The sequence below is a fragment of the Lipotes vexillifer genome, unplaced genomic scaffold (assembly GCF_000442215.2).
Source record: "Lipotes vexillifer unplaced genomic scaffold, Lipotes_vexillifer_v1.1 scaffold95, whole genome shotgun sequence".
NCBI classification, from domain to species: domain Eukaryota; kingdom Metazoa; phylum Chordata; class Mammalia; order Artiodactyla; family Lipotidae; genus Lipotes; species Lipotes vexillifer.
In genome coordinates this window covers 1,577,696-1,597,637 of record NW_006791458.1, presented here as the reverse complement: position 1 = coordinate 1,597,637, position 19,942 = coordinate 1,577,696, and the positions used below count along the sequence as shown (strand labels likewise).

Here is a 19,942-nt window from a genome sequence, read left to right as displayed (position 1 = left end):
TTCCTGCTTCCTTCCTATCTTTAGATATGCATACATATTAAACTTTATACATACTCTTCCAGATTTATTCCTGTATTAGCTTTGGAAATTTCCTCCACTGCTCTTGATGTCAGATTATACTGGGAAAAATTAGGACTTACATTTTCTAACTATATTTTTATAGAAAAGAAGGCATGTATTTATATTTATTGATAAAGCATTTTGATGGACAGTGATAAAGTTTAGTTTTGTGTAGGAAATATAAAATTCAATTTGTGTTCTCAAGTGGCATCTAAATTTGATAGCTGGACTTCATTCCCCTTCAAGTTTAAAAAAAAAATTTCAAAAGTGCTATGATTACCCACCTTATAAACTTTGTGGATACCCCTGATTCTTTCCATGTGATAAATTCCTAGAGGGAAAAATCCTCAATCAAAGGGCTATGCAGAATCAAGAGGAATGAAAATTAGTACTATCATAACAAAAAAATTGGAAGTAGTAGGAGAGGAGATGGATGCTTTATAAATTCAGTCCTTACCTATTATCTAGGGGAGTCAACACATAACTTCTAAATCTGATAAATCAAAACTGGCCTATGTATTTGGTATAACATATTACTTAGATATATGGGTGGGACCATAAAATGTTAAAGCAGAAATGGTTAAGGTAATTGGGTAGGAAGGGGACTGTGGCTTTTCATTATAGGACTCATTTCTTCTCCAGCCTTGAGCATATTGTACTTGGATAAAACATTAAATTTTGAAATAAAAAATGTTAGTTTATTTACATTTAAAAATAAATCTAGCCAAATTATCATCCAGGAAAGTATATTAACCTAGATTCCCATGGGGAACTTTTTGGTGGCCCTGAATTACTACAGTGACTTCATGTCAATTTCTTTATTATTTATATTCTGATCCATTCAAAAGTTTTGAACTATCTTAGAAAAATGCATACAGCATAAGGTGTAAAGTAAGTGAGGAAACTGGGGTAAAGGAAAAATAAGTGTAGGAAAAATAAGATGAGGTGAGAGGACCAAAGAATCCATCGGAACCATATGGAAAGCTGGTTAAGAATGAAGATCCTTGATCTTGTCCAGACCAGTTAAATTAGAACCTCTCAAATAGGGCTCTGGGATCTCCTCTTTAGCAGCCCTGATGACTTGGAGTCTGGATGTAATGTAAAAGAAGACAAAGAGTGACTAACAGGATATTAGGATGTTTATTAATGTCATGGAATTTAGAGCATAGGAACTAAGAGGAATGGACATTGTGAGACTAACTCCAAAGAATACATTTAAAAATAAATCTTACATTAACTAGGACCATCCCTTCTCTCACTATAACATTTCATAATCCTTTTCTGATTTCATTAACCTCCCCAAAACAGCCCTCAAGGACATGGGAGGACTCAGTCTGTCATTTCATCCTTTGACTTTTAACATGAGATGCATGTTCTGGGAAGTCTTTTTCTCTTGGCTCTATTCGTAGCCTATTGTACCATTTAGCTTGGATATTGTAGTGCTCAAGTGTCTTTTTTTATGTATCACATCAAAAGGTTAAACAGATACTTAGAAGAATCCTATGTATCAGCAGCACTTAATCTTTTCTGCTGCTTGTGCTTTTATTCTCAAAACATATTTTCACATCTCACGTGAAAATTAAAAGTTAAAAATGCTAAACTTTTAAAGGATTTGGTATATCATAAATATAAAAGAGACAGAATTATAACTTACTTTTACAATGGAATTAAGAACATATTAAAAATTATACATTGAAAAAGTCTATCGGCTTACAGTGACTTCTGTAGCTTTAGTTTTTGTTCAATGATGTCTGAGAAACGAGGAACTTTTTTTGAAATAGCCACACGGATGTCATCACTCATATTCAAGTAGCTTCTGGACTTTGTTTTAAAATGCAAGAGTGATGAAAATCCCAACTCACAAAGATATGTAGTTGCAAACGGTGTAAGGATTTTTAGAGCTGTCTTTGCTAGGCTTGGAAACACCGTGAATTGAGCACACCAGAAATCCTCAAGCTTCATTGTCTCAAATTCCATTAGGATTTGGCCACTAGCTCGTAATTCAGCAAGATCATTTTTCATTAAATAGCCATCATCAACAAAGTCCAAATTAAAAAGAAATGGATCCAGTATCCATTTACTTGCCTCATCAAGATCTCCAACAGAGAAATATCCGTGGAAGAAGTTGCTCAGCTGCTGCAGGTGCACTGTTATTTCAGCTGCAATGCATATTGCTTCATTATCTGAAACAGCGATTTCTTCAAGAAAAGGAAAGTTGGTAAAATTTCTTTTCTCAATTCGCTTTAGCCAAAATGGAAACTTCCTAACAAAAGCAGACAACTTCTCTCTAGCTGATACTGTGTTCATTCCAGTCCTTTGCATAGATGCACTAAGTTCATTTAGGTGTTTGAATAAATCTGCAAGGTATGCTAGGTGAATTTTAAACTCTTTGTTTTCAAAACGATCAACTAAATTGCTGCTTTGGTGGTGAAGAAACTGATTTATTTCTTCATACATTTCAAAAATATGAGTAAGTATTTGGCCTCGGGAAAGCCACCTCATTTCAGTATGGAAAAGGAGAACACTATACTCTATTCCAATTTCTTCAAAAAAAGCCTGAAACAGGCGATGATTTGGAGCTCGCCCTTTGATAAAATTTATTACCCTCACCACAGTAAAAAGAGCATCCCTCAGTTTTGTAGGCAGTGTCTTTGTGACAAGTTCATGAGGGTTCAACAAACAATGTGTGATCACGATATGAGGTACCTCTTTTTTCATACAGGAAACAAATTCTGAATTTTCTCCTAGGATAGAAGAGGCACCGTCAGTACAAACAGAGCCACATACGTCGAGTGCTATCTTATGCTTCAAAAAGAAGTCTCTGAACAGATTGAACACAGCTTTTCCCTTCACTGTTAACTGCAGTGGTTCACAGAACAGGAATTCTTCTACGATCTCTCTTTCCTTTATGTATCGCACAAATGCCATTAGCTGACTGCAGTCATCCATGTCTGTTGTCTCAGCAAGCTGAATACCCACTTTAAGAGGACTGGCTTTGATATCTTCTAGAACTTGCTGTAAGATATCCTGGCTCATTTCATCAATTCTAGAATGGATCACATCATCTGATAAGGATACCTGCTGAAGCTTCTTTTGTGCATCTGGTCCCAAAACTATTTGTGCTATTTCCAGGGCACAAGGTTTCACTAATTTTTCAGCTATTGTATGAGGATTCTTCTCCTTGGCACATAAATATGCAAACTGATATGATGCCTGTAGTAAGGTATCCTCCTGAGATGCAACTCCAAATGCTTTCAGGGTTTCACTCTGATCAGATGGTGCTGGCACATGTTTCAGGCTATTGAGATCGTGCCCACCTATACCACCATGCTGTCTGTTAAAATGGTCAGACAGTTTTGATGGTCGGAGGTCAGCGTTTGAAAATACAGAGTTACACAATACACACTGTGGGCGCTGAGTTCCATCAACCTCCGTTGTACAGGTGAACCAGTAACGAACATAGTCATCGTCCCATTTGCGTTTCTTCGACATGGCACCCCAAAATTCTCACGTCGTATTCCAGAGGTGTCGCAGATTTTTTGCTTTGGAAGTAAAATATAACCCAGACATTAAAAACCAGTGGCTAACTGAATTAAAACAAAGCCACATCACATGCCATCCTGTCATGTGTGTACATGTCAAGAAATATCCTGCAACATGTCAATTCAAAGTAAGCCATGACAGCATGACAGCCCAACTTAAACCTAGCAAACTCACAGCTAAAGCCCTGGAATAAATACCTTGCCAGCAAGTTATGTACGAGAGATTAGGGCTTATGCAAATTCTGATTACCCATAAATTCTCTATTGATGAATTGCAGTTATGGCTTAATTTGTTTTCAATTATGTATGTTCCAAACAAAGCTGGTACATTTTGTATCCCCAGAAAAGGCATCTCACTACCACCCCCTTCTTTGCATCTTATGCCAAGGATGTATGCACACCCCCAGTTATGAACTAGTGAATAGAGAAGGGAGTAATTCACTAAATACTGTAAGGAAGGGCAGATTTTGACATGGTGGCCAGTTCTTTCTAATAGTTAAGGATTAAACAGGTCTATAAAACTATTTGATCCTTGAGTGGCTTTGACTCCAACTTAAGCAGAGAATTTCAAACAGGTCTGACCAAGCCACCCTTGACACAGAAGTAGGATACACACTATCCGTCCATGATTCACACTGTCCATATAAAAAAGCAAAACAAGTTGCTCAGGAGAAACACAACTATTCTTGTTACTGAAACTTCAGAAAAAGCTCTCTCATGGAAGAAAAGCCTTAATTACAGTACGACAGGATGTAGAAGGCAGTGGTTCTCTAGTTTAGTAAATGAAGGAATCATATAAGTCTCTTGTGAAAATGCAGATTCTTGGACCCCACCCTGAGATATTCTGATTCCCTAGCTCTGGAGTAGGGGCCCCAAATCTGTATTCTAAATAAGCATTTTAGATAATTCTTATGAATAGTACCTAGAACAGTAATCTCTAACAAGAGATGCCTATCACAATCATCGGGAGCCCCTTTGAAAGTATACATGTCCCTGTACCACCTCAGAATTAATAAATCATCATCTCCAAAAGTAGGACAAAAGAATCTAAAATAAAGTTGTCCAGGTGATTCTGATACACATCCTAGTACATAGACAGATTTAGAGAAATGAAACATATCCTCGGGCCAATTCCTAGCTTACCGATATTCTAGGTTGCTAAGTAAACACTAAATGCTTTAACAGGCAATTACGTTTTCTGAGTTGATGACAACTTCTTACGAAAGTTGAGGGACCTAACATTTCTCCAAAAAAGACATATGGATGGCCAAAAAATACACGAAAAGATGCTCAACATCACTAATTATTAGAGAAATGCAAATCAAAACTATACCTCACCTCACACTGGTCAGAATAGCTGTCATCAAAAAATCTACAAATCTGCTAGAGAGCGTGTAGAGAAAAGGGAACCCTCTGCACTGTTGGTGGGAATGTAAATTGGTACAGCCACTATGGAGAACAGTATGGAGGTTCCTTAAAAAAACTAAAAATAGAGCTACCATATGACCCAGCAATCCCACTCCTAGGCATATATCTGGAGAAAACCATAATTCGAAAGGATGCATGCACCCCAGTGTTCATTGCAGCACTATTTACAATAGCCAGGATGTGGAAGCAACCTAAATATCCATCGACAGAGGAATGGATAAAGAAGATGTGGTACATATATACAATGGAATATTACTCAGCCATCAAAAGGAACAAAATAGTGCCATTTGCAGAGACATGGATGGACCTAGAGACTATCATACAGAGTGAAGTCAGAAAGAGAAAGACAAATATATAATATTGCTTATATGTGAAATCTAGAAAAACGGTACAGATGAACTTATCTACAAAGCAGAAAGAGTCACAGATGTGGAAAACAAACATGGTTACCAAGTGGGGTAGGGAGGGTGGGATGAATTGGGAGATTGGGATTGACATATATACAGTACTATGTATAAAACAGATAACTAATGAGAACCTACTGCATAGCATAGGGAACTCTACTCAGTGCTCTGTGGTGACCTAAATGGGAAGGAAACCTAAAAAAAGAGTGGATATATGTATATGTATAACTGATTCACTTTGTTGTACAGCAGAAACACAACATTGTAAAGCAACTATACTCCAATGAAAACTAAAAAAAAGTCATAAATGAAACATTAAAAAAAATTTAAATTAAAAAAAAAAAAAAGGAAGTTGAGGGACCTAAAAGGAAAGACATGCCTTTTTTTCTTTCTCCCTCCTGAGCAATGAGTAAAGGTGTAATCCACAGGTAGACTCAAATATACCTTAGAAAACATTTCTATCTCCCACGTAAATAAGTGATCCCCTAAATTTCCAGAGTTCTGTGCCACAGAATGTGGCTGAAATAATGTAACAGGAGTACATTTAAATCCAAATGCCCACTTTGGCCATTAAAAAAAAGTCACAGTTAAGTAAGCCAAGAATATTAAGGCATTAGCTTTCTAGAGGCTCTGCCAAGAATGACTAGTTGTAAAATGCACTTCTGTGTAACTAGTAAGTTGATCTGCCATATGGTTGTTATCAGTCAGTTTAAAATTGGAAGATGTCTGCCAGTCAGTAAAGGCAGTTTAAAGTTTAGAGTTGATCTTAAGCGTTCCTTTATCAAGTGATGAGACTATGGGCCAACTGTGTTTAGAACCTCGCCTAACTGATAACAAAATGATGACATAAGCATAAAAAATGCTTATCTTTCTGTATTCTGTTATGTATATTTTGGGGAACAGAGGGAGTGAAGGAAAAAGCTTTACTTCAAATGATTTCTCACTGGAAATCATTATAGGATGAGTTTAGAGTCCATTGTTCCCCTCTCTGACTATGCTGCTCAAGTATATTCTGATTGAAGATTAACCTGTTTGGAAAAGAATTTTTAGAAAAACTCATTTATAGTATTCTTCTCCATCCCCCTCAAAAAGGGAGAATAGGTAGCAAGAATTTTCAAGATCCTCAAAGATGAACTTACTGCCCAGGAGGCTTTCTTGTGTTTTAGAAACTCACAATTTTCACTTGCTCCTTTGTGGTATTTAGCAATCACAATATCCTAAAATATGTAAACATTAAAAGAGCATCACCTTATTAAGGAATTATTAACTGAAACTGTGATAATGGTATGGTTGTGTTAAAAAAAGGTCTTCATTTGTTAGAGATACAGACTTAGTTATTTACAAGTGAAATGATGTCTGGGATTTCCTTTGAAATACAGTACTTCAGCACACATATACAAACACGCATACACACACAATAGGGTGGAAACAGAACAGGATTGACCTTGAGTTGGTAACTGCTAAAGCTGGATGATGGGTACACATCATTACACCATTCTCACTCTATGTATGCTGGAAAATTTCCATAATAAACAGTAAAATAAACAAAAAGATTTCCTTATTAAGATAGACAATTAGTTTTCAGAATGGTTCTTTTGAGAGTTTGTTGAAAGCTATCTGAAGATGCAGAATGAAAGACCAGATGTAACAGAGTAAAATGTTTTGCAAATTTATGAAGGGTAGATACGGAAAAAGCATCACAATTTAGAGAAAAAAGTCAGTTGCAAGTGAACATTAACATAACAGAAATACCTGAGGAAGGCTAAAACATCTATTTCAGCAGTGACAACACTAAAGTGCAGTTGTAAACCTAAAACCCCAAACCAAACACAATCCAACTTGTACCTGGCCACCGCCTATGCCCGTCCATGGTAGGTGTCGGTGTCCAGGGAGGCAGAGGATTGAATCATTACATTTTACATCGTTAAGAGCAAAAGCCAGGAGAGAAGGGACGGGAATGCAATAGCTGAGAAAATGCGCCAGAGGCAAACGCCTGGGATCCTGCCTTTGTCACTTAGGCTGGGACCTGTCCAAGCTTCAGTCCCTCAACCGGGGAGGACAATGGTACCTACCTTACAGGGCTGTTGGGAAGTTTAATTATGAGAATGCATGTAAACAACACCAGCTCGTAACTGGTAGGACCTGTTGGTGTATTATAAGGACGGAGCGTTTAGGAGGCGGCCCGGGCGAGCTAAGGACGCCGGCGCCGCGGGAAGAGGACTCTGCTCGGTCTCCACCCGACGTCTCCTAGCCAGAGGAGCAGGCCCAAGGGATGCTCGGGCTTCTTTTAGGCGCCCGTTTCAGGCTCCCGTTCGCTCTCCGCTCAGGCTGGGGCCCAGCCTCCGGGCGCTAGAACCAGTCTAGGCGGCGGTTCCTCGTGTCCGACTCCCGAGCAGGGCCTTGCAGGGCGCGGTGAAACAGCAGCGCCCGTGGCGTCCCCCGCTCCAGCCGCGCCGGGTCCCATCCGGGTTCTCGGGGGGGCTTCCCGCCCGCAGACCGGGCGAGGCGGATCCCGGCACGCAGGCGCACTGGCAAGCGGCTGAGGGCCCCGCCGCCCTGAGTAAGGAGCACGCGTGCTGGTTTTCTTTTCAGATGGGGGACTTGGAGCTGGGGATTTTTTGCTTATTGTGTCTGCCAGAGAGGATGAATCGTAGAATCTCGGGAATGGAAGGCCCTGTAAAGCCCACATAGTTCTACTTTCTAAAGCACTGCAGATAAAATTTTATGTTAAGTCAGGCTTTGAGCTTGGCGATTGTAAAGCTTCAATAATTAACCATTTTCTATGTAGAATCAATGAGGAAAAAGAGAAGGGAGCGCATTCTACTTACAAATTAAACATTCAGGCAAATGGGACAAGCTGTACATGCCATTAACATACTAATGGTGGAGGCTGAGCTTGTGTCCTCTCGCCCTCCTCCCACTTCCCATTAATTAGAGCATGTGGATGAATTTGCTAAGAATCATCATTCATCTTTGAGAAACGATTTTAAATTTTATTTTTTTTACAGACTCCTAGAGAAATAAACCCATATTAGAGAGATTGCAGAGAAAAACCCTAAATTAGAAATGAGAAAAAGTTGAAAGAAACAAATCTAAATATAGCCCTCTTTCCTATTTTGAGGGTATTTAATGAAATCACATTTTACTCAGTTTTGTATAGTTAGTCTTGGGAGAAGCATCCCACAAGGCTGGGGCAGGGGGAAGTGTCAAAGAATGTGGGACAGATACTTTATTTTCAGGTATTGAGGGTGAACCTGATAAAAAGATTGAGAGCCTGCTTAGTTTCTGTCAATGAAAGAAATTGCAAAAGACCAGCTTGGCCCAGAAACCTGGGCCTTAAATACCAGAGAAAGGAGTAGGCTTGAGTCAGAGACTTGGGTTTATGTTCTGGCCCCAACACTTTTTACTGTTAGGACTTGAGCAAACCACCTGGACTCATTAAGTCCTTATGCTTACTGTGAAATATGGCTATTATCCATTACTCAGCCCATGAAATTCTTTTGAGGAGATAACATGTGAAAACTACACTACATAGTTCTAGCACTCAAAAGGCAGCTATAATTGAGATAATAAAATCAAAGTTCATATCTTGAGTAATGTCCTAGATATTACCTTTTATCCAAAATGAAACAGAAATAAGACATGATTTCATATATTATAGAATTCTTCCTAAAATCAGAGTAAATTAGGTTTCAAGAAGAGGGAACAGAAGCCCTAATAGAAATGTTAGGTGACACATTTTTTAGAGTCCTGAAATTGTTTAAAAAATATATTTTATTTATTTAGGCTGTGCTGGGTCTTAGTTGCAGCACGCAGGATCTTCAGTTGCGGCATGCAGGATCTTTTCTTTAGTTGCAGCACGTGGACTCTTAGTTGCAACATGCAGGTGGGATCTAGTTCCCCGACGAGGGATCGAACCCAGACCCCCTGCATTGGGAGCACGGAGTCTTACCCACTGGACCACCAGGGAAGTCCCTCCTGAAATTTTCTAATTCAAACACACAGACGCTGACCCAGGCTTCCTGCCAGTCCTATAGATCACTTGTCTGCCGGGTCTTTTTTTTTTTTAATATTATTTATTTATTGAGGCTGTGCCAGGTCTTGGTTGCGGCACGCGGGATCTTTAGTTGTGGCAATGTGGACTCTTAGTTGCGGCATGCACGCGGGATCTGATTCCCGGACCAGAGATCGAACCTGGGCCCCCTGCACTGGGAGCGTGGAGTCTTACCCACTGGACCACCAGCGAAGTCCCCAAATATTTGAAATAATGCTACAAACCACTCACAGTTAAGTATTCTCAGTTATACATCTTTATCAACAAAAGATAAATAAAATACAAAATAGACACTAATATCAGACTATGTTGAACAATTCTATGTTAAGGTAGGAATATGAAAATGTAAATTTTTGACATTCTTAAACTAGGTTAAGAATTTGATGTATTTGCATTGCTGTTTAAATTTCATACTGGTCTGAATCTAGATACCATGTATATCCACAGAACTTGATAATCTGATTCAGTTACTCTCCCACCAGCACTATTTCTGAGACGCTAACTTAATGCAATATTCCAGTGGGTTTTGGTAGCTTAGAAAAGCCAGTGAGCTGTTAAAAGTCAATGTCCTTGTGTCAGGGGTTTTAAACAGGCTGTTTTCACTGATCCCACTCTCACTGTCAGTACTATCTTCACAGTGTTCTTAGAAGAAGGCTAAAAATCGCGGCAATCTCAGTTACTAATAGCCCTACAAGCTATACTTGTAATTCTTTGAAGAAACCTTCAGCTTCAGGTTTTGCTTTTTGCAAATTTAAAAAAGACACCTGCTGGCTATGAAGATTAGGTACAAGAGTTATTCTATAATCTTTAAAAAATCTAATATTCATGATTGTTATATAAAGGCAATCACAATGAAAACAGCAATTAGTATCACAGACCATATCCTCTATGCTAAAGAAAAGGATTTCTGTGTCTAAACACTCATGTCTAGAATGGTAAAAGACCTAGTACTAACACTGACTCAAGGGTGACAAAATAGTTTTTTTCCATGAAAAGCCTAACGCATTTAGTTCTGAGTATAAGATACAAGGAAATGTTCTGAAAATCAAAATTTTATAACCAAGTGGAAAACAGGATTATTACTACACAGACTGACATCAGGGATAAAGTTTTCACACGTTCTACAGTCCTTTCAGTAACCCAGAGCTCAAGATAGGATATTAGCTTCAGATCAGAAAAATCCAAGAAGGCAAAAAGAAATGATTATCAAATAACTACAGTTATAGTTACTACTAATTAAAAAAAACGAAGCCCTTGTTTTGAGAAAGAGTAACTAACTGCCTTCAAAATGAGTGCTAACACTAGATAAAGGGCCATAAAAATTGAGGAAATGAAGTTTGAAACTTAATAAATGTTAAGATATTTGTGATAGGTGGAGAGCCAAGACCTTTTTCCACATCATTAATATAAAATTGGAAATAAAATCTTAATCTGCACTTAATATACCACTTTTTTTTCTTCTCTGTTTCTTCAGTATGGAAAGGAATGAATGATATAAGTCTTCTGGATGCTTTAAAGTCAGGCAGCAAGGAGAGTAGATACAGATTTTTCCATTGATAATCATCAGCAAGAATCTAAAAGAATGTATCAGCAGAGTCTATCTTCGGTGACCATCTGTGACCAGTTACTACTGTCCGAGGAAGGAGGCCATGGGGTCATCTGGCCTCTGACGCTTCATTCTGTAGGCCTCCATTTCCTCTTCAGTGGGTTCCCGAGTTTCATATATGCTAGTGTAAGGCCGCTTCCTCTCATCAATCTGCATGATCTCCTTGACATGAAGAAGACGGGCCTCCTCTGCATTCAGTGCCTATAGTGAGAAGAAAGAAATGAATACCGTGGCTCTACATCAGATCTCTTTTGTGCAAAAGTGGTAGAGTACCAGAAGACCCCACTGAGTATGAACTACTACATCAAAAACCTAGATTGCGGGCTAGGTGGCGCAGTGGTTGAGAGTCCGCCTGCCGATGCAGGGGACACGGGTTCATGCCCCGGTCCGGGAAGATCCCACATGCCGCGGAGCGGCTGGGCCCGTGCGCCATGGCCACTGAGCCTGCGCGTCCGGAGCCTGTGCTCCGCAACGGGAGAGGCCACCACAGTGAGAGGCCCACGTACCGCAAAAAAAACAAAAACAAAAACAAAAAACCTAGATTACCAGGAAGAGCTTGGGAGTCAGCCCTTTCGCTGTCAAGCTACAACTAATCACTATTTGGCTCATACATTTTCATAGAGCACAAAATATTCTATGACATTTTCAATGAAATTTCAAAGAAATTTTATTTAACAACGAAAATTGAATGAGGTTTATTTTACTGACAGAAGCCGGCAACTGATGCTTTTTGGTGGAGACTGCAATTCTCACTTTTCCCAAGACTTGCTGAAACTTACAAATTATAGAGCCAGATGGCAAGTCTCTCTGGCGAACATGTCATAACTCTAAAATAACAACTATACCAAGCATTTTTCTTCTGTGCATTAGTGATATTCAACAAATAGTTCAAGAAGCAGGCAATATCGAGACACACAAAATCTCTATTCGTATTCTACACCTAATAGGTGACCTGAGCAAATCACCCAGACTGGGGGCTCATTTGCTCATTTTTAAAATGAGCTTGTAAATAGGACTAGATAATTTCCTAAGGTCCCTACAAATAAAGAATGCTGTGGTCACTTTTACTGTTTATTTAGGCTTCACAAAGTACCTTTTTCAATTTTTCATGTTTCTTTTCTTCGTCATCACTCTCTGAACTGCTCTTTCGATGCTTCCTCTTCTTTTTTTTCTTCTTTTTCTCCTCTTTTAGTTTTTCCTGATGCATCTGATTGCGAGGATGCAAATATATAGTGTTGTTAATGCAAAAACAAAGTTCTAGCACAAGTTTTAAAGTCCTCCCTCCAACACTTAAAAATTCAGGACAACTGATCATGGACTTACCTCCATGAGGGTCTGAGGTTTTTTCACAGATTCTTCTCCAGTTGTATCATTTATAATACACTCCTCTGAATTCTGTGGAAAAATATATGTAATCTAACTTGAGAGTCATAGTTACCAGTCATCTAAGAAAAAGTTAAAATTTGAAACATAAAAATCTATGTTTCATATAAATTTTGACTTAAGAGCTTTGGCTGTTGTTCACTTTTAAGCACTAGAGGGCAATTACTTACAGCAGTCTCCTTCCCAGCTTCGCCAGTACAATAGGAATACTTGAAAAAAGAGTGACAGCATTTGTATCCCCAACGGCCTTCTTTCCAGTAAGAGCCCCAGATATGCTGCAGAGAGACAGAGAGAGGTTATTTAAAAATGAACCTGAAACTAGGGTCTCTCATATACTGTTTTTCTTTCTTTTTTTAAAAAATTCTATCATTAATTAATTTGATTGTTCTTAAAAACTGAAGTATAGTTGATTTACCATGTCGTGTTAGTTTTAGGTGTACAGCACAGTGATTCAGTTATAAATATATTCATTTTCAGATTCTTTCCTCTTATAGGTTATTACAAAATATTGAGTATAGTCCCCTGTGCTATACAGTAGGTCCTTGTTGGTTATTCTCATATACTGGTGATAAAAGGAGGAAAATTATGGGGATGCTAGGGCTAGCTAACAGGGAGAAGGTGTGGTTACAACGGTCTTATATTCTATGCCCCCCCAAAATTAAAAAATTTAGGCTATCTGACTTCTCTTGAAAAATTGAGGACTGGGAAAACCTGGGCCCACATTCCCACTTGTCAATAATTGGCTGTTGCTGACCAGTAGATGCCCCTATTAGACAGGGCTTGTGTTCTCTAGTTTGTAAAATTTGCCTGGCTCATTTCACTCATCTATGATTACTGGCCTAGCTCCTATTAGGTAGCTAGGTTTTTGACTCTTACTTAGAGAGACAAGTGTAGTTTGGGTACTTCAAGTACAGCAAATTATATGCTTTATCATGCGATGCAATATGACATATACTGTATCACCTATGAAGTGTTCCTGTCAAAATATTTAACTTATATCTAATCAAGCCTTTCGATCTGAATTCCTGTTTATAGGAAATACAGGGAATACAGGAATAAGTTATATATCACTAGGAACCAGTCAAATACAGGATAGGAGACAGTTTACAAGATAACTGGCATGATCTGTTAGAGTCACTGTCACGATAAAGGGGACATACATGCTAGAAAAAAGAGAGATAACAACTAAATAACAAAATAAACGTAAGCTGTGACTGGATTCTGTGTCTCACACTCAGGCACAAAACAACTATCCCCACCCACTCCAACCAAAAAAACCCAAAGAGTTACTTAAAGGCATTTTGGGGTATATTTTGGAAAATGTGATTAAGGACTAGAGATTAGGTGATATTAAGGCATTAATGTCAATTTTCTGAAGTGTGATAATGGTAATGTAGTTATATAGGAGAACATCCTTAATTTTAGAATACATGATACAGTGTTATGGGTGAAATGTCATGATATCTGTAATTTCCAAATGTTTCAGTCAAAAAAATATACAGTTACTTACACACACACACACACACACACACACACACACACACACACTCTTCTAGACAAAGTGTATATAGCGACCTGTAAAAAAAAAATTGGAATCTAGATGGTGGGTATATGAGTGAAAATAATAGTATTCTTTCACATTTTGGGAAAATTTCATAAAACAGCAGTTGGTGCAGCCACTGTGGCAAACAGTATGGAGGTTTCTCAAAAAAACTAAAAATAGAACTACCATGTGACCCAGCAATTCCACTCCTGGGTATATATCTGATAAAAACAAAAACACTAATTCAAAAAGATACATGCACCCCAATGTTCACAGTAGCATTATTTACAATTGCCAAGATATGGAAGCAACCTAAATGTCCATCAACAGATGAATGAATAAAGATGTGGTGTACATATATACAATGGCAAACTACTCAGCCATAAAAAAGAACAAAATTTTACCATCTGCAGCAACATGGATGGACTCGAAGGGCATTATGCTAAGTGCAATAAGTCAGAGAAAGACAAATACTGTATGATATCACTGACATGTGGAATATAAAAAATACAACTAGTGAAAATAACAAAAAAAGAAGCAGACTCACAGATATAGAGAACAAACTAGTGGTTACCAGTGGGGAGGAGGGGAGAAGCAGTATACAGGGGTCGGGGAGTGGAAGGTATAAACTACTGGGTGTAAGACAGGCTACAAGGATGTATTGTACAATGTGGGGAATATAGCCAATATTTTGTAATAACTGTAAATGCTGTATAACCTTTAAAAATTGTATTAAAAAATAAGACAAAGTTAAAATGCAAAAAACAAAATGAAACACAACGACTTACTAATGAAAAATACAATCCGGAGCAAAATGCTAACAAGGAAACAAAAATAATTCTGGTTGAACACATACAGTATGATTGTGGATCTTCACATCCTCCTCATACTTGGAGGAGGCAACAGCCCGCTCCTGTCCTTTGATGACTGTCCCATGTCTTGAGTACTCCACGTAGTCTTCGGTCTGAGCTAAAAGCAGTTCAGCTGGAGGGGCATCCAAGTGTTCTTGGCCACCGTACTAAAAGGACATTGAACATTATTAAATACATTTTACAAAGATTTGCATTCAAATCTCTACTGAAGGGTTTATTTCCAATCAGAAAGATTAGAGGACTATTCTTCATGGGCTTTGTTATACAAAACACAGTGAAAAAAATGTCACCAAATTTTCACAGGCAAATAAAAGATGTCTCAATTGCCATTCATCTGTTGAGTGTGGTAGATACAAAATGCTCATACAATTCCCCTTATCCTCTGTGCATGCCCATTTGCCACATGACTTTGCTGCTCCTTCCCTTGAATCTGGGCCTGGCCAGGCTACTTGTTCTGGCCTATGGAACACTGGCAAATATGATGTAAGCAAAGACCTGAAAAACACTTGTACACTGGGGCACACTTTGTTGCTAGTTTCTGGTATCCTGAGAATGCCATGTAAAGAAGCTGGGCTAGCCTATCAGAGGATAAGAACCCATGTGGGGCAGAGATGAGCTGTTCCAGATGAGGCCTTCTCAGGACAAATGAGGGCTGCTAACTGCTAGAAACCAAAGTGAGGCTATTCTAGATCATCCAACTTCAGATAGGCAGACTCAGACCAGGAGACCCAGCTGACATACAAAATGGTGAGAAATAAGAAACGTTTATTTAAACTATTTTTTTTAAACTATTACATTTTGAGGTGATTTGTTTTGCTGCAAAAGCTCACTGATATAGCTACACTGATACTGTATACCAACTGATTGGATCAGTGGAAGGACAGGACTAATCCTGATGGATTAAAATGGACTGTATATTGTATTCCAAATGTAAATTAAATGTTTATTAACTGACAATTTCTATTTAATAAATGTTTTCCTTTACCAGTTTGGTCAAAATTACCTTTTCCAGGATGCTTTCTTTCTGCTGTTCTTTGAAGTCTTCTTTCTTGACTTTGAAGGACTTATACAACAGCTCTAGTTTTGTAGGATCAGCTTGCAGATGCACTTCAGACCCCTTGTCATAGGCTTCCCAAGCAAACACTAGGGTAATTAAAAACATCGTAATGAGCTGTCACCTACATTGTTTTCGTGCTTCTTGGAAACAAGCTTTAAAAAACGCCCCTAAATTTCTTATGAGCTGATATAAAATACCTTGACATAGAGAAAACACTTACATTGTGTCTGAGCCATTGAAATGGTATCACCTGTGTATCTAACAAAGTTATCCCCCGCGTAGCTCACTCTGTAAACACAAATTTAAAAAACAAAAACTGTTTCAGAGATTGATTTTTTTAAGGAAATTCTTTTCTGACCTGACCATAGGTGATACTCATTTTAATTCAGATTGTGGTTTATGAATAAAAGCTCCCCTCCCCTACCTTGAAACCTTTTTTTTTTTTTTTTTTTTTTTTTTTTCCGGTACACAGGCCTCTCACTGTTGTGGCCTCTCCCATTGCGGAGCACAGGCTCCGGACGCGCAGGCTCAGCGGCCATGGCTTACGGGCGCAGCCGCCCTCTTGAAATCTTACATTGAACTTGGTACTTACTCATCTGGATTCTTTCCTGCATTGGCATAGGGATTCTCTCTCATCGCTCTAGTTTTGGGATCATAGTAAGCAGAATTTGGATCTAAATTCCGCAAATACTAGAAGGAAAAAAATATTTTAAGACCGTGTTAATGATTACTTTCATCAAAGAAGATTTCAGCAGACTAGCAGGAGGAGCCAATTAAATGTGTGTGTGCATGTCTGGGGTACAGGTGAAGAGAAAGAAAACCGGAATGACACCTAACCTTGGAATGACTGACTATATTACCCATATACTACCGAGATACCATATTAGTAGACAAAATTTAGGCTGGGAAGACAAATATTTTTTGAGTATGTATGTTGAGTTGGCAAGGCTTACTTTTGCAATATCTTCTCGAATCCTGAGATTCCGGACAGTAATTCGTCTCTTAGAGTCAAAATTCTGTCCAGGCATGTCAATGTCATCTGCATATTTATCTTCATCCTCATCTTCACTGTTATGATCTTTTTCCTGAAAGAGGAAGAGAGAGGGAAAAAAATTTTTAAGAAAAAAAGAGCAGCATCTAGTTCTTGTTTTCCCTTTAGCCAAACCCTTACTCACTGTGTTCTTTAAACCTATTATTATTATGAATTATATATTACTATTAATATTAGCCATCAGAAATGTAAAAATTTAATGGATATCCAGATAGGGCATATATTTACTACCGTCTGAGAATTTGGTTCCTCTTCTCCCCACTGGTGTTTTGGAGAATTCTGTGTCACGAAAGAAGGAAACGAATTTGTAATTGTATTCCACTGAATCAACTGATTATTTAACACTTTAAAAACATAGTTAAAATAACATATTTAACTGAACAAATTCTCATATTTCTCACTTGTAGCGAGCACATAAGTTTTGAATACAAGTACGTCATTGTGAATAATTTTATTAGGCTGTCTACAAATCCAAAATTTTCATTGATGATAGGACTGTAATCACACAAACGTAATAGAAAGATTAAGTTGATCAGTATACCTAATAAATACTCATTTCATATGTGTTCAATCTTCAGACATAACATTTTCATTAAACTTCACTGTTTTTCTATTAAGGCCAAAAAGAAAAGTTGCCAGGATCATGTAATAAGTATCTTTAGAGCCAAAATAGCCTTTGTAAAATTTAGGCAATGAAGAAATCTACTCAGGTGACAACACGCTGTGATTTAAGAAGCGTGCAAAATCCTTGCTTCAAAGACACTCTTCATTAGCAGTTGGTCACGATATTCTCTATCTCCACAAAATGCCGAGAGCAAAGTGCTCAGTACTTCCTCATGTCCTTTTAAAAAGGCTTCACACGTTCAAAAGAATACCTTATACCATTAGTGGGGGGATGTGGAAACGTGTATAAAAAATATATATATATGGTATATTGGTGGAAGCAAAAATTTGTACAGGCTTTCTGAATGCTAGCTAAGTGATAAGTCATCAAATTTTACATATACATATTCAGTGCATCAACAATTACACTTTTAGGAATTTATCATAAAGAAAAAATGTCTATTAAATAAAAGTCTTATAAGAATCTAGTGTTGGGTATTGTACAAATAATTGGGAAAAAACAAATCAACAAGAGGTGATTGGTTATATAAATTATTGCACTCAATAAACACTGAACAACCATTAAAGTCATTTTGTCCAAGGTGTGGAAAAACACGTATACTTTGCTACCTTTTTTTTGGGGGGGGAAAAAAAAGAGGGAAAGATGGGAATAAGATTACATATTTGTATTTGTTTGTATTTACACAACAAACTCTGAAAGGATCTGTAAGAAAAAAATGGTTATGGGGGGTGAGGTTTAGAGATAGGGTGGATGGAGGCACATCTATCTTCTTAAATTATTTTGATTACTCAACCATGTGAATTTATATAAAAATAAATGTTACAGGTCTTTATTTAATGATATGGAGAACAAGTCCTCACTGCACTGTATATTGTTAAATTAAAAGAGTAGGTGATAAATGAGTATGTAAAGATGAATCCATTTAAAAAACATGTTGTATGATAATCACACACATCCATGGATGTATGTGGGGGGTGGACTAGGACACTGAATGGCCTACTTGAAAATGTTCACAGTTAACATAGGGGATATTTTTCTTCTTTATAATTTTCTGTGTACTTTTTCTGAATATTTGTTGCCTTCAAAATTGGGAATTTAAAAAAAAATATTTTTTGGAGTTCTTACAGGTTGCTAGTTCAATTAAAGGACATTTATATTGCTACACAGACAGCTAAATCTCTATAGTAGACATAGCTCTACTATATGCAGTTAATCTTCATATCCAAATGGGCAAAATTCATACTTACTTTCCCAGTAAGTATGCTTACTGGGAAAATAAATTATAATATGTTTACAAGAAACAACAACAAAGAATATGTTAGAAAAACACCCTCTTCTTTTTTCCAGAGTTGGTAATGATTAACAATAGCTACCAATTACCAAGTGTTTACTCTGTGATACGTACGCTAAACCTCCTGGTGGGGGTAGGTGTTGTTATCTCTGCTTTAGAGATGATCAACTGAGGCTCAGAGAGGCAAATTAATTTTTCCAGGACCACCTAGCTAGCCAGGGGCAGAGCTGGGTTTTAACATTATCTGTCTGTTAACTTGTGCTTTGAACCTGCCTGATAGGTAGCCTCTGTGACTGCTCACTTGGTGATTAACTTACCTAGTTGTGTTTTCTTTGTAATTATACTTGCTAAGGGTCCCTTTTAGAAGTTTAAACTCGACAACTAGAAAATGTTTATTATTTACTTATGCCATTAATTTGTTAAAAGAAATTTTCACAACTCTAATAAGTATAATATACTCTAACTATTAAGTTGACTGGAAGAAAAAAAAAGGAAAAAACCTGTCTGCAATACGTCTTTTTTGTTAGTTTGAAAATTTTTTGCCTAGCTATAAAATTATTACATGTTCATTACGGAGAATGTGGGAAATACTAAAATAAACAAATAAAAAGAAATATTCACTAATTCTATATTAAATGAGAACTGGTGTTCTGGTCGTCTTCCCTGTGTGGTAATACTGTAATATTTTACATGTGTCATTAAAATGTAAGTGTTAGCCAGTGTTGTTACAAAGTTTTAATAAAAGTCATTTTACATTCTATCATGCAGAGGAAGGATATAGCTCACTTCGCTAATTCCCTATTAAACTATTACAATTTCTTGCTGTTGTTAAAAGTGCTGCAATGAATATCTTTGTGCATAATGACTTTTCTGAATACTAGAAAAAATTTAGGATGGATGGATTTACTAATTTAGTTCCAGAAAAGGTATATAAATGTTTTATGGCAATATTCTCTCCAAAATGATTGCATCAATTTATAGTCGCATGAACCCTGTAAGTCAGTTTTACTCTTTCCACTCGATAGA

At 37.6% G+C, this 19,942-nt stretch overlaps 2 protein-coding genes across 4 annotated transcripts in view; both read right to left on the bottom strand.

Moving 5' to 3' along the window:
• Positions 1-1,184: 1,184 nt before the first annotated feature.
• Positions 1,185-7,908, bottom strand: ZBED8 (zinc finger BED-type containing 8). Of its 3 annotated transcripts, none has more exons than XM_007464403.1 (3): positions 7,507-7,880; positions 6,574-6,651; positions 1,185-3,602 (listed from the first exon to the last, which is right to left on the bottom strand). In XM_007464403.1, exon 3 carries the CDS (start codon positions 3,550-3,552, stop codon positions 1,771-1,773), a length of 1,782 nt encoding a protein of 593 aa, XP_007464465.1. In that variant the 5' UTR covers positions 3,553-3,602; positions 6,574-6,651; positions 7,507-7,880; the 3' UTR covers positions 1,185-1,770. The 3 variants fall into 3 exon arrangements, with proteins under 3 accessions (XP_007464465.1, XP_007464467.1, XP_007464466.1); XM_007464404.1 differs by lacking the exon at positions 6,574-6,651 and adding an exon at positions 5,879-5,953 and having other exon boundaries at positions 1,582-3,602; positions 7,507-7,892; XM_007464405.1 differs by lacking the exon at positions 6,574-6,651 and having other exon boundaries at positions 1,189-3,602; positions 7,507-7,908.
• Positions 7,909-11,000: 3,092 nt separating this feature from the next.
• SLU7 (spliceosome associated SLU7) overlaps positions 11,001-19,942 on the bottom strand; it is a 15,554-nt gene continuing 6,612 nt past the window's right edge. Inside the window, exons 7-16 of the mRNA XM_007464402.1 lie at positions 17,232-17,279; positions 16,903-17,034; positions 16,542-16,639; positions 16,170-16,237; positions 15,896-16,035; positions 14,877-15,038; positions 12,648-12,752; positions 12,418-12,489; positions 12,188-12,301; positions 11,001-11,295 (exon numbers count right to left, since the gene is read on the bottom strand). Coding sequence (XP_007464464.1) covers positions 11,116-11,295; positions 12,188-12,301; positions 12,418-12,489; positions 12,648-12,752; positions 14,877-15,038; positions 15,896-16,035; positions 16,170-16,237; positions 16,542-16,639; positions 16,903-17,034; positions 17,232-17,279 — 1,119 coding nt within the window. The 3' untranslated portion in view covers positions 11,001-11,115. The remainder of the gene's footprint in view (positions 11,296-12,187; positions 12,302-12,417; positions 12,490-12,647; positions 12,753-14,876; positions 15,039-15,895; positions 16,036-16,169; positions 16,238-16,541; positions 16,640-16,902; positions 17,035-17,231; positions 17,280-19,942) is intronic.

Excerpts from the sequence above, each read along its gene's own strand:
- ZBED8 (XM_007464405.1), bottom strand. The coding sequence starts at position 3,552 with ATGTCGAAGAAACGCAAATGGGACGATGACTATGTTCGTTACTGGTTC.